The sequence below is a fragment of the Acipenser ruthenus genome, chromosome 25, assembly GCF_902713425.1.
Source record: "Acipenser ruthenus chromosome 25, fAciRut3.2 maternal haplotype, whole genome shotgun sequence".
NCBI classification, from domain to species: Eukaryota; Metazoa; Chordata; class Actinopteri; order Acipenseriformes; family Acipenseridae; genus Acipenser; species Acipenser ruthenus.
Window position 1 is genome coordinate 25,653,537 of NC_081213.1, and position 26,411 is coordinate 25,679,947.

Below are 26,411 nucleotides of genomic sequence, written 5' to 3' on the forward strand. Positions count from 1 at the left end.
CTAATATTGACAAGAAAATGTGCCTTTATCCCCAGTACAAATGTTAAAGTCTCTAGTCAAAAGGCATTCAGCATACAGTAGTACAAAAAGTTAAATAAATAAATAAATAAATAAATAAATAAATAAAGTTTATAAAATGTGCAAGATGCTGTTGTTTTTATTAATGGTGTAAGAACTTGAGAAATGAGTTAATAGGGGAGGAACCCCGTTTGCAGTTTTACTAACTGACCCCAAGAAAACATGTTTACATGGCTACAGAGGGTGATGTATTTACAGCCCAGTGATTGATGGGCAAGCCACGCTGATGTCAGGTTAGAGCTAATTAACTGTACGCAGTTGGGCAGCGACGAACTAAGAAAGTTTTGTCCCTCCCCTCTTCAAACACTCGGAGGGATCTCTCCACCCCCTCACCCCCACCTCTTTGCGCACAGTAGTTCTTGCACAGTTGAAAGGTAAGTCAGACTTCAAACTCCAGTTTCTTTTGGGATTGTCTCAGCTCCACGGAAGAATGTGAAACACTGGGTAAGGTCTAAGTGAAACCTGAATGATTTTTTTTCCCCCCGTCAAACCGCTTGTTTGTAAAGTTTCTTTCGATGGATGTATAGACACTTTTGAGAGTTTGAATAACTCTGGAAACGACGTAAAATGAATACAAGGACAGCATAAACTGCTTAATAATCGTGTTTTTAAAATTACAATAATAATACAGCATCTGTTATTAATGAATCAGTAGTGTTCTGCAAAAGGTTTGTAAAGAAATCACTATACCGTGCAGTAAGTATTGCGAGTCGTGATTTTAATTGAAAGTTATAATTTTGGGAGAATTATGCAATAATGTAATATTTATCATCTTAACCTGGAATGCAGCATTTAAAAGATGAGCAGGTGGGCGTGTATGTTTTCTTTTATAAAGCCAAGGTATCTAGCATGCTTATAACGGTTCTTTTTAAAAGCAAATGCATGTAACAAGTTTTTGGAAAGTGAGGCGCTGTTTTAATTTAGATACTACAGTATTGTATACTAGTAGCGTCTCACGCTAGTCAATATACCAGTGTCCTGGAAGGGCAATGTACAGTATGTGATTTCATTTTCAGTAACTAGTTTGTATGATGTGGAAATTAAACCACAAATTATTTAGCAACGTTGAATACTTTTGTGTTAGACCGTACACATAACAATGGTGTGAGTGGAAATCACAGAAGAGAATCGTTTTTTGTGTGGTTTTATGGGCACTTGTGAATTTCATTATACTAGCCCCCGTTAATGGGGTTGTAAAAAAAAAAGGAAAACGAAAGAAAAAGACAAATACTGGAAAGAACAGATGGGTACCAGAGCTGAGTTTACACTAGAGTCCACCAGAGCAGGGTCTGTTTTCAATGTTGCTTTAATGTCATGCTAACTACAGTAATAGTATACAGTTGCCTTGTTTTACTCCTGGAAGAAACTGCAGTACTACTAAGAGACATGTCACTGTACTGCTGCATTGCTTGCCAGGATACAGCTGGTGGCACTTTTAACAACATTTTGGTTTTCCATACATGTTGAGGTAGGCCGTTTTATTATGAAACACATTATATTGCTTTATATTTAGTTTAAGGTAAGCTATATTGTGACATATATAGTGCAATATGTGTGACAAAATACATATATATATATATATATATATATATATATATACATATATATATATATATATATTATATATATACATATATATATATATATATATATATATATATATAATCTCATAATCTATTTTGTAATATAGTCAAAGATATTTGCTATATCTACTGTTTATAATTTCATGCATCTAATATATGGTTGTATTTGTTTACAACTCAAAAGAATATTCTTTTTTCAAATAAATGGAAAATGTTTTTAAAAGAAGGTCATTTTATAAGAAGCTGTAAGAATTACGTTAGGAAAAAAATAGCATGCATTTGAAAATTAGAGGATTAGATGTTGTTTGGTCACCCTTGGACAATCACTGCACTGGGCTTTGATCATATAAACCCATATTCTGTTTGACCCTTTACAGTCGTTTCAATGATTTTTGATCACTTTGATGATGGCTTTAGTTTAAACCAGGGCATGAGGGTAACAGGTCATGCTTTGGAAGATCTGAAGTCAACGTAATGTGCCACTTGATTCCAACTTATGCCAATGATTAACAGATCAGGCATCAACTGTGTTAAACAATAATATATATATAAGCTAAGCTAAAAAGCCTGTTTGAAATGTATGTCTTCAGCATTGCAATTCTATATATAGATTCCTAAAGGGAATACTAAAAGTGATGGGAATGCTAAACACCAACCAGCAGACCAGTGCAATTGAAATGGACATTATTATTATTCAAAGGGTATAACTACTTAAAGTATATATGATGAGCAAATTTGACAGCAATATTATGAACACAGCTGAATTGCTTTTGGAAAATGTAATGAAAGACCAGTGAAGTTGAAGCATCAACATTATTTAAAGTGACATGCAGTGCAGCATATCAGAACGGTTCCGAACACATGGCTAATCACACAACAAGCACAATTGATTTGGTTCCTGTCATTTTTATAATGCACATGCATTAAATGTCTGTAGTTACTGCATAGCAATAAACAAGTGTAATTATAATGTAATAAAACTGTTTATAGAATCCTATGCACTTGGAGCTTTAAGCTTGTCTAGTGACCACAGAAAAGAAAAATGACGTCTGCTTTTGATTTAACCAGGTTCCCCACTGGACAGATAACTACTCAACCCAGCCTTTGTAATACTATACCACTTTCTTAGACAGCACAGGCAACAAAAAGTAAATCTTCTACTCCCATACGTATGGTACTAGACTGCTCATATTACACCTTGAGATCTAGCCAATGCTGAAGAATAGAGGACCTAATCACTAGGCTGTAACAGGACAGGAAATTTAGTGGAGCACAAAAAGTTCCTAGGAAGCCAAGCCATCTGACCTCGAAGACCCTCAGGTTGAGTGAAATTATTTTCAGTTGCATGTCTTGAGCTGGCATTTGATATGTGATAAGATGACCTGGTATTTGGGGTTTGGGTTGTGCGTTGCAAATAGTTCCCTTTATTCTGTCAGTTGTAACTGTTTCATTTCTTGCCTGATCTTCAGTCTAATGTCATTTTTAGAAGATGAGGCTTTTGTTATTCCCCCAGGACTCAATAGCGCTCATTTTGCATTACTTGTCACAGAGTGGATGTTCTCAAGCTGAATGTGTTTTCTTTGTGTGGGGGATGTAGTAGCTGTTATACATATTGTGATAATGAATGATCCAAATCAGCTTTCTATTAACTAGAATGAAATGGCTTTTCATCATTTCATTCTTTACAAGTTTCTACTCCTTTCAGGCTTTTAATTCAGTTCATGTATTCAGTTTATTTATGTCTATTTTACCAGAAACAATTATGGAGAGAGTAGCTCAGAGGAATGCTGAAGGTTTAAAACCTTTTATTTTTCATTTTGCAAATGTGCACAGTACCAGGTGTAAAAAGGCTGGGAAGTCGTATGTTATCAGGTTGGAGCATTGATGTTACTACACACTAATTCATGACATAGGATAGATGGGGCTTACTGAAGTGGAAAAAGTTTAAAGACTGAATTACATGTGGATCCATTTTTTTTTCCTTTGTAAAACTTAAAACCAAAATACTGCAGGATCCGAGAATATTTATTAATGCATATTTATGCAGAGCCACCAGGGTTGTCACCTTTTATTAACAATTCTAACAAGATATCTAACAAAAGGACACATAAAAAACCAAGAAACTGTCTCTTTCCAGGAGGAGGGCTGGGACTGTCCTGTCACTTGGACTGAGATACCAGTTACCGGGCTGGTGACAATAATCACTTAATCTTGGTACACAGCTCTTAACTGTTGCATTGTCATAGAAATGTGTCTGTGCAATGTAGATTTTTGTGGTGTAACATTTCTTATGTGGTACCAACTTCAAGAAATCCTAACTAGATAGCCAGGAAGACATTGTGTTAGGTAAGTCTTTACGTAAAGACAGTGTTGTCTTGGATATAGATTGAGGGTGTCTGCATGATGTGTTTGCCATGGTAGAACCAGTAGAGCCTCCCTTTAACCACTGATAGCCATTTCATTGGGCACTAAATTCTTACTTCAGATGTATTTTTAATTGCAAGCCCCATACGTCTTACTTAAAACCATGCCTGACAAAAGGGCTTCGCATTTAAAAATCAATTTTTTCTCCATGTAAAAAATGGAATGTGATTCTCTGTAATTAAACTATGTTGTTTTATTTAGCTCCATTCATAGACTCTTGTTTTTTGTTTTTAAATGGCTTCTCTCTTGCTTGAAACTGTCAGAGAGCTGTTGCTAATGTATGGAAATATGAATAGTTTCATGCACTCCTGTGGCATTGCCTGTTTAACAGATGGTATTTTGACAGCGATTGCTTTTGGGATGAAATGTTTGCACTGTCTGAAAGAGCAGATGCAGCTGCAAGGGAAAAAGTTAACATTTTGCATATCAGCTTTTAGCATTTTTTTCTAGAGTAAAAGAGGTTTAAAAATCCTAATTAGTTTGCAGACTGTTTTGCTTTAATTATGGCTGAATATTTGGTGTGTTGAAAACACCTTGTTCTTTCTATTCACAAGTTCATATAATGAGTGAGTGAAAAAAAGATACCAAAAGTATGATATAACTGTGTTAAATCCTGGTGGCTGTTGCTGGACTCACAGATCTATAAAGCTGCCCTGATTTAAAAAAGGAAGCATGATGGCACGATTGCAGAACAGTTTTTGCTCATTATCTAAGATGGAGGTCAAGTAGTCAAACCAGCAAGAAGTAGAATAACAAATGAACATGGGACAGGCTTCACATTATCTACTTCTGTAGTACCTCAGAAATTGAATTGCTGACGTGCACTGTGGTGTGTTCACTGTATTTGTAAGGTCTATTGTGTCTTTTTTCTGTTGTCAGGGTTCTGCCATGAAACTAGGCTCAATACCACCTTGTTTCAATATCAAACTGTGACTGGTTATATATGATTTGGAATACGAAACCCTTCAGTATAGTCTCATGACGTTTTTTGAAAGGGCATGTTCAACTTGAATTGAGTTCAGCAGGCTTCAGTGTAACATTGAAATACAATGTGCCATCTAATTCTATTTTGTTGATGTGCATCACAGCAGATAGTATTCCTGTTGATGTTTATTTTACTAATAAAAAAGTACACATTTAATGTTACTCTTGTTTTGGAATTCTCAGTAGCTTCCAAGACCAACATGCACTCTTGCTTCGATGTGCCTTGCAATTATTTTAAATATGTTTCATGCTTGATTGACCTCTTGGCAGCATGAGCGCTCATGAGTTGACAAGTCTGTTTCCAGGCTGGGACACTCGTGAAAATGCAGGGTCACCTTTTCCCTAAATAAACGTACAGAGGGACTTATTCTCAACAAGAACAATGAGTGGAAATCTGTTTCCAATGAAGTCAAACTCTTATCTTTAACTTAGAAAATGTGTGTATGTGTGAGTAAGATGTTAAAACATAAATGGATATAAAAAATTGCCATTACAATTCTTTCTGCTGAGTTGTCATGCCTGGTCCTGCAATGTGCAGCGAACCATTTTGGAAAAAGCAAGTCATATAGACCAGCCCTCCTCATTTAGATGGCAAACCACACGTATAATGAACTGAGAAGTACCAGGATGGTAATTGTGAATGATCTCAGCTGGGGAAAATAAGAAAGAGATTCATTATGAACAATTTAATCCTCTGTACCTCTGTAGTACAGCTATGGCCAACATTTCTGCATCACCCTGTAGAATGAACTAATTGTGCTTCAATGAATCCTGCTGAACAATGTTACGTTAACATATTGAATTACATATCGCTTTGTAGTTTTCCACTAACAAAACACAAACATGCATCAATCCTAAAATTCTAGGTGATGCAGAACTTTTGTTCATAGCTGTAGTTTTGTGTTTAAAGGGTGTGTATTATTGAAAAGGGTTTTAAATGTTAAATCTTAGTGTTAAGGTATGTTGTTGGTATTTCTTGGGAAATAGTCAAAATGTGTAATTCTGTTTGCAGACATGGCAGAAGTTAGCTTTATTAGTTGATGGATTTTATACCGGTATAACAAGGTATTTTCCAAGAACCGTAACTCAGATTTAATTGGCTATATTTTATGTTAAACGAAATGAAAGAAAAGTCTGTTTCTCTATGCATTTTCTCCCCATGGGACCCTTTTCATGTATTTTTTGTGGTGTTGTTCTATGTAGATTGGATTAATAACCTGTATCAAATAAGCATGGTCTCTATGTTAAGAGATATACTGTACATCAATATGTTTTTTTGAATACAATGCACAAGACACAAGATGTGAACCCTTTTTCATGTTTATCAATCTTTGCCGTTAGTTGGATAGTTGTAGTGGGGGTGGGACATCTCTGGTGCTTTGATGACATCATGTATTTAACCCTTTCATGCATGGCGACCTCATATGGGAACAGATTAAAAAAAAAAACAACCCTTCTAGTCTTTACATTGGGACATATGGAAGACACAAATGCATGATAGCCTCATATGAGGATGCAATTTTCCCCCCACATAAAGCAATGTCAAAAAAATGTTCAGCTATTTTCAATTTTTCTTGCATGACAGGGTTAAAACTTTATAGTACGGGGCAGCTGATATGAATAAGAAAAAAGTCATGGCAGTTCAAACAAATGTGTGTAATTTAGCATACTTTGTTGTTTAATTCACTGGAATGCACAAGGACATAATATCATACTTCAATTGAATTCCCTAATATTATTTTTTTTAATGCTCTTTTTTTATTTACTTGCAGGTGGTTTAGCACTGTTATCAGCTGATACAAATTACTTTCTGAGGCCATTTATCTTACTAATGCGTTTTCATCCAATTACTGTATTTTGAGTTGTCTAAAGAACTGAACTTTATAAATGCCCAACCATCTGTTCCATATGCCAAGCTGGCAAAGGTTCTGAGATATGTATAATTTGTGAAGTGTAGACTCATTAGATCTGGTGGAGAAACTAACTCCAAATAAACAAGGATGCCTGGGAAAGCTACTTGTCACAGAAAGCTACCTGCCTTGCTTACACAGTGTTCTTTTCCTCTGATCAGCATTTTTCACACCATGGCTTTGTGTAACTCACTTTTATCATAAGAATGCCAATGCCTAAAAGAGAAAAAAGACAACTGCATAGAAAATATATGCAAAGGCTTTGCTGGTGGTATTCCAAATAATTGGACATCCAAGTAGACATCCAAGGTTTACATTGCAGTTTAGATGCAGAGTTAATCAGGAAAGGCTTAACAATTGCCATTATATATATATCAAGCCAGAAGTATGTCTTAATTGGTTCCTCAGTCCTTAGTTGCGGGCAGCCCAGTTATCCAGACGCCGCTAATCCTTAAACTTTTCTTTGGTGACAATTCTGCTTAGTCATTACAAATGGCAACCATTAGAACATAAAAATGGCAACATTATTTAGAATCAAATTATTCTAAATTATTCCAAGATTCCAGACTTGTGAAACCCACTGTTTCTTTTTCTTGAAGAGATTTAGACCACTGTAAATGTAGTTTAAGAAAAGTATGTAGTAATAATAACAGTAATATACAATAGATTGCTTGGAGTTTGCTACATATAATAATACCAGTACATGCAAATATTGAGGCTCCTCATAATCCCATAATAAGCATGTTTATGGTGAAATGTAATCTGAAACTTCCATTATAAATGTATAATCAAACACTCTTAGCATCCTATAGGACAGACAGACACCATAAAGACCCCATTTATTTAATAAGGACCCTAATACAGTTAGTTTTTTTCAACTATTTCATAATCTTTTGATGTGGCAAGTGAGAGCTGCAGTACGACATGCATACATTTCAAAATGAAATGAGGATATTAATATGATTGTCCTCATCAATAGTTTTTACAGTTTCTCGATTTTACATTGTGAGTCTGAACTGAAATGGTTTCATTTTTCAACTGCAGTTAAGTAAGTTAAATGAACAGTGTGTTAATGTCACAAGTACAACCTTGTGGTTATGGAAAGGGGAGGGCCTTAAGATTAAATATTCAACTATGTAGCCAGATGTTGGCTGTGACTGAGAATTAGAGGTTCTGAATGTGCTTGACAAGAAATCTGTTGAGTATGGTCTTTAACAGACTTTTCTTTCACCATTTTAGCTTTGGCGAAGTGGAGGCATTTAATGAGAGAAGCTGCAGCTACAATCTGAATCTACGTTTCCTGGAAGGACAAAAGCAGTTTCTGGACGTCTTTGCGGATTTATTAAGACTAATTGCCTTCTTGCTGTAGTTGAAAAAATGGCTTCTTCCCTTAGACTGATTACATTTATACTTTTACACTGTGTATTGTTATTGTCCATTACCAGCTGTCAAGGCCAGGAGGACTGCACAGGTGTGGAATGCCCATTACTGGAAAACTGTATTGAAGAGGTATTAGAAAGGGATGCGTGTTGCTCCTCCTGTATTCAAACAGGATGCACTTGTGAGGGTTACCAGTATTACGACTGCCTCAACGCAGGGTTCAGGAATGGCAAAGTTCCAGAATCAAAGTCTTACTTTGTTGATTTTGGAAGCACTGAGTGCTCCTGTCCCAAAGGAGGAGGCAGGATAAGTTGCCACTTCATTCCTTGTCCTGAGATACCTCAAAACTGCATTGATCTCTCAGAGCCGGCTGATGGGTGCACGCAGTGTGAGCGCATTGGCTGTGTCAATGAAGACCAGAAGTATGAGGCTGGCCACACTTTCCAGATGGATCCATGCAAGGTGTGCCACTGCCCCAATGCTGGGGGTGAGCTCATGTGCTACCCTGTTCCAGACTGTGACCCGGATGAGAAAACTGCATTTCCAGCCACCGCTGATGAAAACGTTCCAGAAAAGCATTACAATGATCCTTACACCTATGACCAAGACGCCTCCGAACTGTTGCCCAAAGAATCTCATATGAATCGTGATCGACTCCTGCCACTTTTTAAGACAGGCAACCTGAGCACAGCAGAAAATGAGGATTATTATTTTACCCACACTGATACAGGGACAACTACAGAGTATGATCTTGCTGCACCAACCAGCTCAGCAGTGATTCCTGTGACCTTCCCTGAACCCCCAGCTCCTTATGCAAATCAGGGCGTGCATGAAGCACAAGAACTGAGAGAGACAACAGCAACCCAAGAAGAAGAAGAAGAAGAGGAAGAAGAAGAAGAAGATGAAGTGGAATACAAAGAAGGCACTACAGAAAGTCCTTTAATCCATGAAACCACACAGGGTGCCCAGAAAGCTAGAAAGAGCGAAGAAACAGTCCCAGAGACACAGTATGAGCAGGAAGAAAGGTTACCCCTGGCTGAAGAGGCAGATGCAGAAGAACATGATGAAACAGTCGTGGCATTAGACAAAGACATAACCGAAACTGGGTCTGATGAAAAGGAGGTCTCATATTTTATTGATCAAGAACCAGAGAGAATGCATAATGTAGTAACAGAACAAATAAGCAACCACACAGGGGAAAAGGACTTCTCTGACTCTGACACGAAGCATGAACCAGTTGTGTTTCCGGCAGTGAAATTTAGCCCGACAAGCCAGCCTCCAGTTATCGTCAAAGCAAATGACAGACAAATATCAAACAAGCAGTCACAAACGCTTTCTCATTACGAGCGTGAAGAGGAGGGGGGGATGAACGCCGTTGATCCTTTGCCAGCATCGCATGAAGGTGAGGAGCACGCCTAGTTTAATATTCAGTGATATTTATAAGTACATTTTAAAAATGAAAACAGGATTTCTTAGATTAGTAAAACTAAACTGAAGAAAGGCTTATTTTCAAAACCATTTCCGTATGTACATTTTTGATCATAGATAAAATGCTTTGAAGACATTATCTACAATTATTGATATAAAATATATAAATCACGCATTTTCAAAATTCATAATTCTAAATCTCTATTTACAAAAATATAAAAAGACAAGTCTGCTGTTAAATTCTATTGGCTTTTGAAACCTTGGTTTGACTGAAGTATGTGTAGCCCAATAAACTCCCTGTTTCTCCTTAAACATTTTGCAGTTATCATAGAATAATTTTTTCTTGAAATTAAATATAAAGTAAAGCAGCATTTAAATCAGCCAGTACCTGTTTTAAATAGGAAAGTTGTTAATATTTAGCTTCAAACATCAATTCCTGAAGGATTCAAGGACTCCACTCCCCCTCCTCTTTGGGAGTCTAGACACTACATTCATATTAATGGGACTCAAACCCTAGTGACTGCATTGTGTGCTCTTCAAAGAACACAAACACATCCACATGCATGGATACTGGGTTGCATATTATTAACCTATGGCAATCTTATTTTATTTTGTTGCTTGGAATTTTAAAAAATGCCCTCGAATAAGTTCCTCCTCTCAGGAGTGCTTAGCAAATGAATGTCCGAGGTATAGTATAACTGTTTGGTCTAATTCATATCAAATGTTCAATGCTGGTCTTTCTAATCTTAAACATTGCAAAAGCAATGCCAGGACAGAGCGCGTGCATTTCATGACCCCTTGGAGTGACTATAAGAAAACAGGTCTTATAAAAAGGAAAATACTTTGCTGCACTGTGCTTGGGGGCCCTTTATTGAAGGAAGTATTGTTTCTTTAGAGCTTTTATGCTAAAACAAAGGCATCCACTTATTTGGTTCACATTGTGCACAGCCTCAGACTTAATGAATTACTGCCTGTGAGAAACTAGGATATAAGCTGCTCATCCGATTTATGTTTCTAAATCCAAACATGTGTATAAAAATGCTGCATGAAAACTTGAATGGGACACAGTTCTCAACCACCACATGGAGCGAATACAACACAGGGCTTGTCATGACAGCACTTTTTTTCATCAAAAAACAAAACAATGTGGATGTTATACTATTTTAGTTCTTAATTAGTCAAGTATGTCAGCAGTTGCATAGTGAATGAGAATATTCCAGCTCCTATTTTGTTTTCTTACAGAAGGCAGGTATTAGCTTAAAAACAAAATATAGCTGCTATGTCCTGCTACCAGTAAGATAAGGTTAAGAATTCCATATCTTTATAATATGCAGCCTGGCTGCTGTCCAAAATAAACCCTGCACATAAGCTTAAAGCATTTAGTTCCCTTGACAGGTAGCCTTGCCCTTTCCTTTTCTTTTGAGAACCTAAACTATTGTATTTCTTGTTTTAGTTTTTCTTAAAACTTTGACAGGCTTGTTTCCATCTGCACCATGAAACCATCTCGTTCCAACATCCGTCTGCAGACTACAAGTCGAAGGTCAAAGATTGCTTTAATGTATCGAATTTCGTATAATTGCCATTTCTAAATTAATTCACCTACATCCAGTATTTTCCCAATAGCATAATTAATTCACAGCCCTCTGTACTGCTTACATTTTTTTCTGTAGCCCATGGTTTCAAAACCACCTCTAAAACCCTTTGCGTTGGGTGCTCGTTGCCTCTTCCATCAGAGTCACTGGGCCAGACTGAATTCTCAGAATGTATTTCAAAACGTGTATTATCAGATTACGCTGAAACAGACAAAAATGTGACATTTCGAAATCTAACATGAAATACTGTACTACTATTATGGCTTCCGGTAGATTTCTGTGATATCGTTTTGTAGTTTCTTTGATTTCATGATGTTAAATAAAAGATCAAAATTATGTCCCTCCAATCCTACAATTCTAGGTGATGCTACACTTTTGGCCACAGCTGTAATCCCGCTGGCTGATGGAAATACACATTCAGCAAATAACGTTGTTGTGAAACCCACGCTTTGTACAACCAAAACAAATCATGCGAAACCGATTAGAAAACATTTAGTGAATGAGGCCCTTGCTTTGAACTTAGAGGGGCTTTAGAGACACTGCAATACTTTGAACATCATCTTGAAGTAACATCTCTTGGTTGAAGTGGGTTGAGGTTTTTCCTTTGCAGAAAGTCAATACTGGTGCACAGCTGTGTAAGCCCCCCAGTCGGCTGCATGTACAATTCAATTATATACTGATCTGCAGAGGGGAGATGTTTCTTAATCAGTACGCCTTAGTAAATGAAAGGCATATGATGTAGACAAAAAGGTAATGGTTAGAAGATGAGTGTTTCGCCTGGAGTATGCCCTGTTTGCTATATACTGTCTTCCACTCTCAGCTTTGATGACCCTGACTAACACAAGACATCTTTAAATGTGCAGACTGTAACATCATGCTTTGTGTAGCTTTTGACCTTCACAAAGGGTTTCCTAATCCTGGGTTGAGCTAATGCATATAAACTAGTCCCGCTTTCTCTCCAATGGCAATACACTTATTAGCTTTTGCTGAAAACCTGAATGAGTTTCATGCTATTTCTTTTGGTCTATTATGAGTTCATTCAGTACATGTTGGTTTTATCTGTGATGCTATCAGACTGAAAGAGCAGGATATTTTGGGCAACAGTAGTATTTAAAATAATATTTTTTATACTGCTTTTTGTACCCTAGGGGAACATTCCATTTAGGTTTTAAAAGCTGATCTTTTATGTGAATGTCTAGATTTGCTGTATAGAATACATCTTTAACATAACAGTCACATAGCAGGGGAAGAGCGAAAGCAATATGAATCCTTTAAGTAATGTTTTAGTAACTAAAATATCAATATTTAATAGAGCAATTATTTAATAGCTACAGCTTCAGGCTTTCCACTTTTGTTCTGTGTTAAATGATGTAACTAATGAAGTCAATTAATCATTTTAGGTATCACATGAGTCTACTGGATATTTGGAGGTGAAAAGAATGTACTGTAACTCATTTCATTTAGCCTGCAAACAATTCCCCTTTGCCTACCATAATACAGATCTATAGGAAAAAAAATTATTGGCCACACTTTTGTTGTTATGATTTGTAGTATCATTAAGTCAGTCAATGCAATATAGCACTGCTTTATAAGGCTGTTTTGGGGGAGGCCAGCATTTTGCAGGCTATTGAAGTGTATAGTGAGACACTAATAACATTGTAGATACTGGTAAAAAGTGGGAGCCAATTTAATATACCCTTGTTATTATTATTAATTTTATTATTAATTGTGGAAACATACAATATTGTAGCCTGTAAGTGCTGGATGAAGCGGGGCGGTGGGGAGGGTAAAGATTGAGAGAGGGGGTGAAAGAATGCTATGTTATCATTTGGTGTTAAACTGGGTTACCACAGATTAGCTTTATGGTGAAACAGTCAAACAGATTTATGTGCAAAGTGACCCTGCATAACTTTCCGAGTTAGCACGCCATTAAAAGATCAGGTCAGGTATGAGGTGGGTATGTACATTCAGCAGCTTGAGCTGTTGTGTCAAACCCCATAAAAACCCTGTCAATTAATTTCATACACTTGTCTTCCCCAGTAAATGTGTTAGCTACAGAAGGTAGACGAGGCACAGTCTGTTAGGTGCGCCACATGGTAAATTATACAACAACAGCATGTCCAATTGCATAACTGCTTCCCTAATGTGATTCTTCCCAAGCAGTGTCTAATATTCGGATCGGAGTGTTTGCAGTGATTTATGGTAACACTGTTCTTGTTATCACTCCCCTCTATTGTGGGAATAGACTGTATATATGGAACAGTGATATAGATCAAGCAGTTAAAAAGCAGAAAGTCTACATAATTATTCATCTCATTGCAAGAAAGCTAATCTTCCCAGCTAATGCCTGAACAGGTGAGGCCATACTGGACAAGCCATTAGTAGTTGTTTTTTTTCTTCAACATATTAATACTATAATTTATATTCTATTTAGATGGGCATTAATTAACTAAAGAAAAATGCTATAACATTTATTTAAATGATGCATATTTTATAACTATTGTGGAACTGCATTTTAGGAAAATATAAATTCAAGCAATAAACCAGCATGCTTCATAGATGTGTATAAATAGAGGATCATGACAGAGTTCTGTAAAAGGTGAAGTAGTGTGGTTGTACACTCTTGCTGCTTTTTACAGTGTGAGCGACTCTACTAACCCCACCTCTATCTGCGTATTACTGTTTCCATTTGCACAATGTTTATCTGAAACAACTGATTACATATGCATTATCAATGTCTGGCAAAGACCTTGATTGTTACAATGAATGTCTTACTTGATTAACTTTTAGGGATAGTTCTTGGGACTCTAAACTTGATGGATAGTGATGTTGCATGTTCCACTTCTGGCTTACATCTACTCAGAAACAGCTTCAAAATCAGCTGGCAGTGTTAAAGACTGAGTAGAGCAATCCTGACCTTGCCAGTATTTTTTGGATCATCTGCTGCATTCTTTTTGTCGACTCGTAACAGACCCAATTCAATTAACTGTTTTCCTGGGAATAAGAATTTAGGGAAGAATACATTGAACTAACAAATAACACATAAGAGCTGTGCAATGAATAACCGTAGGATTTGAACACGGATGAATTGAAATGAACAATTACACCCAGCTTACATGTTGTAGCGGCTGTTGGTGAAATTGCCATTGATTTGTGCCCCTATTAAGGTGTTGATTAGTCATTGGCGGAATTGCCAAGGTTTAGAATTCATTGTTTAATCAACACTAGAGTGCAGCTTGGTTATCTTTAGACCATTGTTCAATAATCCATTGTGTCATTGCATCCTCTGCAGTGGATCTCATTGGGTCAGAAAGCTAAAATCATTTAATATTACTTTTCACAGTCAGGGTTCTCCTGGGAGAAACTGAGAAGAGGAAGGAAGGAAGATAGTTTATGAAGAGTGAGTTGTAGACAGTGTTGACATACTATGATACCTTTAGTCTGCATTCCTCAGCTCTGGGCAGTGTGAGAGAATGTCATACCAACTTTTGTTTGGTGAAATCATATCACTGATGGCCTTAACTTTGTATGTCACTTTGCTTTAAAAAACAGATGTCTCTGATTTGTATTTTATTTTAGGAAATTACTGCATATGGTATTTAACATTATCGAGGTAGTATGAATACTGGCAATGATTTCTGCTTCCTGGTGTAATAGGTGACAGGTGAAGCTTCGTATTGTGATCTTTGCCATGGTAATGACTTCTTTATTACATGCCAGGGGAACTTTAATTGGCTTCATAGGGGTAAAACATTGATTTTACGTTGCACCTGCAGGACAACATCTCCAAAAACGCATTAGGTGTGAAAGATGAAGCATGTCCAGTTATTAGTTTTGGGCCAGGGGGCACTGGGCTCCCTACTGATCCCATGTTAAATGGATTACTTTCTTTTTTTGTCATGACAAATGGCTACCCTTTTTGCACTAGAATTGCAGCGAGCAAGGTAAATATAGCAGGAACTTCTACGACAGAAAGTCGAAATGTATTACTGATAGTGAGTAGCTTTTGAGTACAACTATCACTTGAACTTATACATGCCCTGCAAATAAGAAGGTTTAGATGAACAAACCAATGAATAAATGAGTAGGCAGGGACCAGTGTCCTCCACAAATTCATATATGGTGTATCTTTATTGCAATGCATTTAACCCTTTCAGTCCTGAATTACTTTTGTTGAGCTAAAGAATAAACCCCTTTATTGAGTATACATGAGAACAGGACTGTTTATTTTGTATGTATATTTTATACACGACTGCAGACTCGGGCCTCACGTGATTTCAGACATACGCATATGTTAATATACAGCGCAAAGATAACTGGACTAAAACTCTTACTAAAAATATACTGTCATCTCATAGTTGTGGACCTGAAGCTGTTGTGGGGTAGTGTGTGCCATGGTGCTGCTTGAGTAATGTTCTCACTGTAATTCCTTCTGTCCAGTAAGGTTTGTACAAGCCCAGTGGAGTTATGTAATTGTGATGGATGCACAAGCATTTGGTTACGTTGGTTTCCAGCAGTTTGTCTGGAATCCACATTCTCCTTGATAGGATGACATCATGGCAGACTATTAAAGATGTGCAAAAAAATAATCATGAAAGAGCAATAAAATGTGATCCCTTATTTGCTTTTTTTTATCCTTCAACATGCAGTCATTGTTGGCCTGTATGCAGAGTAGTAGACAGGCAGGGAAGCTGATTAATCAGAGGGGAGTGTGCTTATAGCCTTTAGGGAGAAAGTGTATGCTTTGGCGGACTGTTTTCCATATGTAACACAGCTCTGCATTAGTGTTCAAACTTATCTCAGAAAACAGAGTGCTATGCATAAACACACTGTCCCTTCCTAGTTTTGTTTTGACACCAGGGGAAGTGGATGCTGCTATACATTTGTCACCTCTAGGCATGAGTGAGTTATTCAAACAAGCAGATCTAAACCGATGGCTGCTTCTACAGGTTATTGTGTTTATAGAGGGTAAGGCAAGCGACAGCCTTGCTAGAAAAATATTTTTTTAATCTTTCACCAACTCCATTAACAATGGTTGGGGCTGCTCAGTGATTTTCCTCCTGTTTGGATTGATAATTGTATTTATACTGCATTTGTGTTGTGCATACCTTTCATGATTACAATCTCATTTAAAAGAGTTGAAAAACAATGTACTTTCAATGCATTCCCCTAGCAATTATTATCTTTGCTAAAAGAAATTACACTCTAATTACAGACTTCGGAAATGTACTGTACGCCAAAGTTTATTGCCGGCATAAGCAATTTCAGTTGAAAACCGCTATTATGAATTGCTGCTGCAATAGCAAAGGAATGTCTGTGTACTGAATGCATTGAAAGTGCATTGATTTTCAACTATTTTAAATGAGACTGTAATCATTGCCAGTATTTAGTACTTTATCCCAATAAAAAGAATTACTGCAAAGTTTTCGCACCAGCATTTCAATGGCTGGGAACTCATGTATTGGTGCTGTTTCCGAGTAAGAAGGGATCAATTACATTTTAAAATGAGTTCATATCCAGGCACATACTTTAAATGCTTAACTGTTAGCCTGGTGTTTTTCTTTTCTGCACTTTCTACTCGAAATCCATCATCGTAACTGTAGACCATCCCGAATGTCATTGCAATCTGTGTTTTACTTACTCTTAAACAATATACTGTGCACTGTCTCGATGTTGGAGAAGTCTGTTCTGACAAGCAAGCCCTGCGCTGCAGTCTGCAGTATTATCTAAGGGAATATTAGCTTTGTTTTAGGCAGCAACCTGACGCGCAGTGTGGAACTAAGCAAAAATAGTTTGTGTTGGTGAATCCCCAAAAAGTGTAGCAAAACCTTTGTCTGTTGTTTTATTTAATGACTTTATGAATTGCATGAGATGTATGGCAGACACAGCTCATTCCGAGGGTGTGAGGTAAGCTGCTAAGATAAAGTGCATACATCCAAATGATCCATATATTTGATGTAAAGCCAGCATTTAGAAACCATTCTTAAATGAAAATGCTATGTTTGATCTCATAACTGGCATTACGACAGAATCAGATCATTTAGTTTTAAAAGGTTGGCAAGCCAACATTTAACTAATGCGTAATGCCATCTAAAGTGAAAAACATGTGGCTTATATATTCATAACAGTCAGTGTTAGGGCAGTTATAGTTACTTGAACAAAAATGTAACTAGTTACTGTTAATAGTTACTTCTCAGGCACAGTTAAAAATGTAATCAGATTGCAATAATGCATAATGCATTACACCCCAACACCTATAATAGTACATGGAAAGGGCAGCAGTGTGGAGTAGTGGTTAGGGCTCTGGACTCTTGACCAGAGGATTGTGGGTTCAATCCCAGGTGGGGGACACTGCTCCTGTACCCTTAAGCAAGGTACTTTACCTAGATTGCTCCAGTAAAAACCCAACTGTATAAATGGGTAATTGTATGTACAAATAATGTGATATCTTGTAACAATTGTAAGTCACCCTGGATAAGGGCGTCTGCTAAGAAAGAAATAATAATAAATGTCGCATAGAATTATTGCTGTAGTGGTGCCCTTGACCCTATGAGCAGATTCAGTTTTGTCTCTTTTGCCAACGTGTGTATTAATGTAAAGCTGATATTTTTTTAGAGAGCTAAAATAATTTATATTTTATTTCAAATGTGCACTCAAAGTGACGTGTATACTTTCTGTTGACTTGATTCAGTGAATTCTTAATTAGGAAGCTGGAAAATCAAGCTTTATTTCTGTTCTACAGGCCAGTGATAGGATTAACTGAAACAATGCAGCAGATCTACTCCTGCCAGTAGCCTGCAGCCCTTTGCTTTATTGGCCATGCATTCCCCATTGACTACAGTCTTATCTGCTTTGCATAGTGTTGAGATTTCTGTGTTGTAGGAACCAAATATGGGGGGTGGTGGGGGAGATCTATAGGGGAGCACTGCTGAAACCCATATGTGCACATCACAATGTTAAATATTACAACATGTTAAAAAAAAGGAACAACTAATGTTCAATATGGCTGCCTTATATCACAACTACAAGCTGTTGTTACATCTGCTAGATTAACCCTAGAATGTGTGAATATACCACAAGCATTTAAAGTAGTGAACGTAGAAAGTTAACAACACACAAGTCCAATATTTGTGATTGATAAAGTCTTGAAACCCTTTTTACAGATTTTTGAGAGGGTTAAAGCTTGACAGCTTTGTTTAAATTATAAAAACATGCGTGGAAACCACCCAGCTGTCCGTTATTTGTTTTTGCACCCACTAGACCACAGCAAGAAGGTGTTTTAATTTCATATTAACACCATCAAATTTAGGGCTGTGTTCAAAGGTTCGTTAGCCAGGAATTCAGAGGTAGTTTTAAACCTTCGAAGGTTCGTCAGGTGGAATTCGCGCACTGTAATTATTTATTTTATTTTTTTCTGTTAACAGAAACCGTTTGACAATGTGTGAATACTATAAACCACACATTAAATGTCACTCAAATGCAAAGTTTGATCTTTTGATTTGCATAATGCATATTACATAAACAAAAGTTGTTGTATTAAAATCCACTACCAAATCATCATACATAGCAACTCTATATGATGCCGCTGCTGTGTATGGAGCAGGGTATAGTATGCCAAAGCAGTGGGCGGGTACCTCTAGCGGTTGTAGTGCTTCAGTAAAATATGTCCTGAATATCTAGTGCACAAGACAGTGTAAGAGAAGTGCTATGTTAGAATATGTTTGAAACATACAAAATATACGCCAACACTACCCCCTCCAGCTTGTGTTATCCACAGACAAACCTTTAGTTTCTTAATTCACCATCTCGACAGCAAAGTGTTGTATAGCGTAAGCTGTATTGAAAGAAATGTCTTGAAACCCCTCTGCTGTTTGGGATTTTCTTGTTAAATGCCCAGGCAATCAAAAAAAAAGTTGAATGCAAACTGTGCAAGCGACTGTTGACGTATCACTGAGGCATAATCAATCTCTGCGGTTACTTGACAAGATATTATTAGTGGGGCTTGTGAAGCAAAAGTCCCCACTTTAAATCTTCAACATACTACTTCTTCTTCTTCTTCTTCTTCTTCTTCTTTGGCACGCTACTCCTCTTACACCGTTTAAGCTACAAACGCCGTTCAAACTTTAAAACCTGTAGACCGGTCTGGAATAGTGTGCTTGTATACAACTTTTTGATATATTTTATACTTTTTAAACTATTAAGCTTTTTTTCCTTTTTTGTCCATCTTCATTCACTTTAATGGGACTTTTTTCAACATTCTAAAGCTCCCCAGACTTCCATCATTCTATTTACTGTAAACGATGTAACTTTTGACACAAATTAGCTACTTTGACCACTTTCCCAAAAAGTAAGACAAAAAGTTAGAGCATATGGAATCTTCCTCTACTTCTCTGCTATTCAAATCTGAAATCAAAACAGAAATAACTTTTACCAATCAAGAGGTACACACACCTGTTTTAGTAACCGCAGCAACTACGTTTTCTGTGAACTTTTAGAAATAACTGCCATTTTGACCACTTTCCCACAAGTTAGACAAATACTTAGAGCAAATTAAATCGTCCTCTACTTCTCAGCTATTCAAATATGAAATCAAAACAGGAATGGCATCTACCAATCAAGAGGTACAGCTGTTTTAGTAACCGCATCAACTTCTTTCAGTAGGCTACTTCCCACTGTTGAATTAACTGTCATAGAACTTTGAGAAATTTCAAATTCTAGCACATTCTAAGCATGAGACAATTAATAAACAATGTGACTTTTGACACAAATCAGCTAGTTTGACCACTTTCCCAATAAAGCAAGCCCCACAACTTTACTTGTAAAGTTATTTGTGACTGCGACTAACCTGCTTGGAATGGTGACTGTTAAATAAAGCTTTGTTTCTCCCATGTCCGCTGCAGCTGGTGCTGCTGCAATGCAAGCTTACTGTGTATATCGTAAACAGCATCAATTACGTGTAAATAAACAACGTGTATTGTTATTTAAATTATAAAAGCATGATTACTGTTCTATATAACATATTTTTAAACTACATGTGAATGTTGTATTCCATTTATATTGATTATCTATAAAATAACAGGATTTTCAATCAAATATGAACAAGTAGCTATGGTGACCAGTAAATTATGCAAATTAGTACCATCGAACCTTCCTTCGGTAATGTGTTCCGAACCATCGAACGTCAAAATGTACCCTTTCGTTGCAGCCCTAATCAAATTTGCATTTAGATTCAATGTAAATTTGCTTGAATCAAAAAGAAAGAAAGGGAGGGAACAGAACTGAATTACTGTAAATATTCAACTTTTCCATCAGAAAAGTGGTTGGTTTCTGGAAAGTTCGGCGCTGTGTTGGGCACACATCACGCAGACATCTTATTCCTGACAGATTTAGTTATAACTCTATCTGTAGTAGATGAGATGGACACATACATCCGAGCTGGTGGTTGCTTCCCTGTTAGCTGGAATGTCACTTTAGATTTTCAAATGCACAGTATTAGGTATTTCACATCTGTAACCTCTCAGTGTGGCAGTGTAGAATCTGGCCAACATGTGTCAGAGTTTGATGGATGCTCGGAGATTATTCCTGAAAGGGGCTAGTAGAGCCTGCTGTTCATGAGGGTATAGTACTGGTATTCTAAATAACTGCATTCACCATTGCTTAAAATATATGCAATTTGCACATATATAGTAGGTGGCTTAATGATTCTGAACATGCACAATCATGGCCATAGAATTAAGGACAGCATCAAAACAAAAGGAAAACTATAATTATTGAAACAAACATTGGAATTATGCACAGTACAATGGTAACCTTTGTTCCTCCATCAGAAACTGCCAGTCATTTGCTGAATAGTTTCCAGTGAAACAGCGCTGACTGTTAACCCAGTAATCTCTTCTCATTGCTTGGCTTGGTGTGGTGTGGGCATTCTCAATTGCGTTCCAACCTGGTGAATTTTAGGCGATTGTTCCATTGAACATTTTGTTAAGAGAGGATTTCATCATGTGGACTGAAGTTCACTGCTGATAGTACAGTATAATTTTCTTCAAAACCTTTTTGTGAGCTTTTACTGTCAAAATCTCAGTGAATTCTTATAGAATACAGTTTAAAGTACAGCATATTACACTGTTGCTTTGATAATCATAAAAGACACACTTTTTCTTTCATGGCATAAAAATTGTTTTCTTTAATAAATACGTCTGTTTGGGAGAATGCAGTTTTGCCTGTGGCACTTGCAAAGTTTGACGCAACAGGCTCGTCTACTTGATGGAAATCTTTTGTTCATAAGTTGGACAGATATTGCCGAACAAACGTGTGTTCGGCAGAATGACAGATATCTAGTTAGCAACATGTGTATTTGATTTGTTCAGCATCATTCGTCATAACTAAAGCCTTTGTGTATTAGCTTGCAGGGGATTGAACCTTTCCTTCAGGTTATGCTTAATTAAAAATAAAAAGAGCGTAGGCCAAAAAAAGTAAGAACATATGGGATCAAACACACCACTGTTTTTACAGAGATACTTTGAAAATAAAAAGGTAATTTCTCTTCGAAAATATTTTCAAAATCCAGTCCTGCTGCCCAGGTTAGGTTCTCGTAGCTCAAAAGCTTGAAGCTCACAAGTTATCAGGGCCTACAACTGCCAATGGCATGTGTGTGTTTACCTGATATGTGTTTCAACATTAAAACCAGGAGGTCTTGTGGTAATACACTTATCTAAGTTCTGGTAACCCATAAGAAAAAGAAATATCCGAAATGCTTAGCAAATGTATTTATTTTGATTGTTTATTTTTGCTATTCGTGTATTCCTTATATAACCACGTTAACACCAAAATACTGTAAAAGAGAATAGAACACATTACCCAGAAAATCAATTCACAAAATAACACCAGTATAAAAAATGTAATGAAGCAATGCAAACAGGTATTAAACTGCAGTTGAGGGACCGCACTGGAAATGGCTCTATTGCGTTGGCTCACGCTAGCTGTCAGCTTATAAATAGTGTTGCTTTATTTTGCTAAACCCAACAGAGGATCAATTAAGTGAGGGTGTGACTTTAAATGCAAGCATATTTGATTTGGGGCCTGCGGTGTTTCAGCAATGTTGACTTGAGTTTGAACCGTGGTCTTTATATGTGTCACACATTGGTCTGCTCTTTTCTTTTTTTTTACAGCATTGAAATAACAATGGGCAGTTGTTAACTCTAAAACTGTTTTAGCATAGTGTCATTTTTAGAAAGCCATTGTCAATTTAAACAAATATTTAGTGCTAGGAAAAAAAAAAAGTAAAGCAGGACACATTCACTGTTTTGTCTGTGTTTTAGGAAACATCATTGCATGCCTTCTGTGCAATATGATGCAGTCTGTATGACTTGATATTAGTGTGGTGTTTCTGTTTTTTAGTGAAACTGGCTGGTTTAGAGCTAAGCAAAGATGTTTGATTTACGACACATTTAAATGAACAGATCGGGAGAGTTTAATATAAACAATGTAATTTATCTTGAAAGCTGTGTGCTTACAACAAAAGGGCTGTACTGTATATCCCAGTTTACTGTTGGATTACTATTACATTATCTGTAATAAGATAGTATTATCTGAAAAAAAAAAGACAGCAACATTCTATTCTGCGTCTAATCTACAGTAAGATTGGCGTCTCACATTCAAGGACCCAGTCTTTCAAGTTCCGTGTGTATGGTGGAAATGTCAGTGGTACCTTTTGGTAAGCTAAGAATATTGATATTGTCCCGTGTACTAAAACTTTGATTGTTGTATGAGAGAGGTAAAGGCTTGTCCTTCAGGACTGAGATTGTGTTGTCAAACTCCTGTTCTATTAAACTGGAAACTGATTGCTGTAGAGATTAAAGAGATTTGTTATGAGGAAATATCATCTGAGATCATCTGTGCAGACACCTTCCTTTTGGGACAAATTTTGCTGGGTCCTTGAACAGTGTTGGAGTGCTTTTCCTCAAATTTCTGTTCATGATTTGTGATAGCGTGTAGCTTTAGTATTTCACTGTCACTGTGGAATAAATGTAAATGCTCAATCTTCAAACAGCAAGGAAAAACAATACCTCAGAAAAAGAGCTTCACTCGTAAACCTCCTTCAAGCCTGACAGTGCGCTGTGACAAGGTTACACGACATCAGCAGTTTATTTATCTCTTCTTTTCGTGCTTTGAATTTAGATAGATGTCAGGAGAAGAGGAGAATACAAAATGAAACACACAAAAAACAAACATAAAAAAAGATATATAACCATTATTTACATTTTACTGTCATTCCCCGGTATAATGTAAATAGGCCGGTCCTGTGAAGTAGGAAACCACTGACTGCAAATTAGAATTTAAAAGATGTCACGGCTTGCCGCCAAGCTCTTATAAATGTTTCGGTATGACGTTGAGCTGAGAATAGTTTCTTGACATGTAAATCAGATGCAGAATTATATAGATTCTGCAATGAACACTACTGGGTCATTTAGGAATATTTTACTATCATCATTTGAAGAATATGTAAAATCCAGTTACAGTTTATTTTTGTACCTTTTTTAAATAATAGTAATTTTAAAATACAAAGTTTTGTTATCAAAAGCAACATACTTTTCATTTGGGTAATACATTCCTTTCTGATAATGACCCTTACGCTTCAGTACATTCCTGTTGGCCCAATGCATCTTTAAAGTGAGGTTCATGAAGTGAAAGGTACAATGGGAGTGCTTTAGTGCTCAAAGATGGGTCAACTACAGCACAGTGGACTGGAAATTTGATTTATTGAACTTATGGCTAGATCGTCATTATAATTACCATAAACAGACTGCGAAAGTGACCTGAAATATGTAACTTAGTTATTCGGTTCTAGTTTTGTTAAATTAAGCTTAAGCTTTGTTAAGTCTCGTGTGATGTTTTTATTTGACAGTTTCTAAACAGTTTAAAAATGCTTAATATATTACATTGGAAGTACTTAACCCATAAATTGTTTGATAGGATTATGTTTGCTTGATTTACATTTTTATAAGCCATTATTAATACAAATATTAAACACATAAGATGCTCCGCAGAACACTCCACAGATATCTACTGAAAATGTCTGCAGTTTTTTGCATATTTTTCTGCAGATTTGGACTGCCTCTACTTATGGCTCATATTGGTCCAGCATTTAAAATGTTTGTACAGTTATTGTGTTACAGCCTTCTGGCAGGATGACCTGTGTTTCCATTGATGCAGCACAGTGATTTTGTTTTAAGAAGCAATGATGGAAGGTAAATCTGTTTTAAATCATGTATTTGTGTTATATGTATGTAATAACCATCAATAGGGGACAAAAAAAAAAAAACCTGTGGATTTTTACCCACAATTTGTTCACTGCATAAAATCGCCATGCAGTTGCTTCCATGATTTGTAGAGACAACCTTAATAACCAAATCTCCCTCTCTTATACAATACAGAAGAGTTGCCTTTGCGTCGAGCCCCTTTGGCTCTTCAGTAATCCTGCAGCTGTCCAGGCGTCCTGCGGTGATTAATGATCTCTTGGAGGAGTGCTGGGACTCTGCCATCTTCAGTGCGGACTGTTCATAGATAAATCTGTCGTCTTCAGGTGTTACTTCAGATAATCGGTCACTTAGGATGCATTAGGACTTTAATTATCTGCCCTGCCGCTAGCCAAGAAGTGATTCACCACTTGGGTCATTGTGTTGCTTCAAGAGACTGATATTTATTGGTACCATCAACAAATTTACTCGGAGGCAGTAAACTTATATTTAGGAACGTAAGACAACTTCTCATAGAAAGTGTTGATTGAACATAAGTGTAAATCTGTGCAGTTGACCCTGTGCACTGGAGGGTCATGATAACTCACTAAATGTAATCTGTAAGTGTGGAAAGTTCCTGAAGTTCTGTTATGTTGTACAGTATGCAACTGTCTGTTTTAGCTATGGATGATCTCCCTATAAACCTCTGTTTATAGAAGGTTCTCAATATTGCTTCCTTTCCTAAACCAATTTAATTCACCCACATTTAATAAATCACAATGTGTCCAAGACAGCTCATGTTTACTTTTCTTACAGAGGTTTATGAACAGTGAGACTGATCAGCAGGGTTCCTCCTATCAATATATTTTATTCAACTATTTTTTATGTACTATGTGTCATTTTGTAGATAGGATCTGCATAACTCAATCATAGTTCATTGAAACGCTTCAAGCGGAAGTGTGCAAACAAAGCTGAGACATGCAGAAGCTTACTTATATATCACAGTTACAAATATACAAAGAGCCAATGTATTATTTTATGTATATGAGTTTAGAAAGTTAAGGACTGTTTTATCAGGTAACTGCACTGTATTGTTCTTTTACCTTGCCTATTTCATGTAATAGCCACCCTTTACCAAGGTTAACATTGCTTTACTATAGTTATTTGCCTGTGCTTTACCACAGCTTCACCATGCTTTACTAAACCGTCTGTGGTTGTATAGGACATTCCAAGGTTGTATTTAATAAGTAATGACGTTCATGTGGTCCTTATAAGAGCTGGCTTTAACTGCCTATAGCATTCCTAATTCTAGACAGGGTACATGTATTATTTCATTGTGAGGCCAACATATAGGCGAGTAAGCCTTTTCTGAAAAGAAAGCTCCTTGAGAACATGCAAAGCATGTTACACAAGAGTGAATAAAGAGGCTCAATCGTTTTGAGCCATTATATTGATTGATACAGTACTCTTGCTTCCTATCCTTTAAGTCCTACAGGTGAGGTATTGATTCATGTGCACCAAATATCAATTGAAAACAGATGGCAGGTTGTACCTATGTTCATATCTGGGTGCAAAAAAATAAAATAAAACAGTAACCTTTATCCCCAATAAGTATCTACAGTGAAATATGTATAAAAAATGCATCATATGGTAGCTTCACTTTATTCCTTTCCATGTATGATGCAACACTGACTAAACAAACTGTAGCAAAGACTACAGCTCATATCAGAGCCAGAAGCATCTCTTCCTGTTTATCCTGTTTAAAATAACAGGAGACATGACATAAACAATTCAGAA

The 26,411-nt window shown here is 36.7% G+C and overlaps 1 protein-coding gene across 3 annotated transcripts in view; it reads left to right on the forward strand.

The window, feature by feature from the left end:
* The first annotated feature begins 394 nt into the window (after nucleotides 1-394).
* Nucleotides 395-26,411, forward strand: part of LOC117414150 (fibulin-2) — a 53,702-nt gene continuing 27,685 nt past the window's right edge. For 2 of the 3 annotated variants that reach the window (XM_059000001.1, XM_059000003.1), the window contains exons 1-2: nucleotides 395-522; nucleotides 8,219-9,761. In XM_059000001.1, coding sequence (XP_058855984.1) covers nucleotides 8,357-9,761 — 1,405 coding nt within the window. In that variant the 5' untranslated portion in view covers nucleotides 395-522; nucleotides 8,219-8,356. Of the gene's footprint in view, nucleotides 523-2,958; nucleotides 2,982-8,218; nucleotides 9,762-26,411 lie in introns of those variants that run through there. The other variant, XM_059000002.1, reaches the window with a different exon arrangement.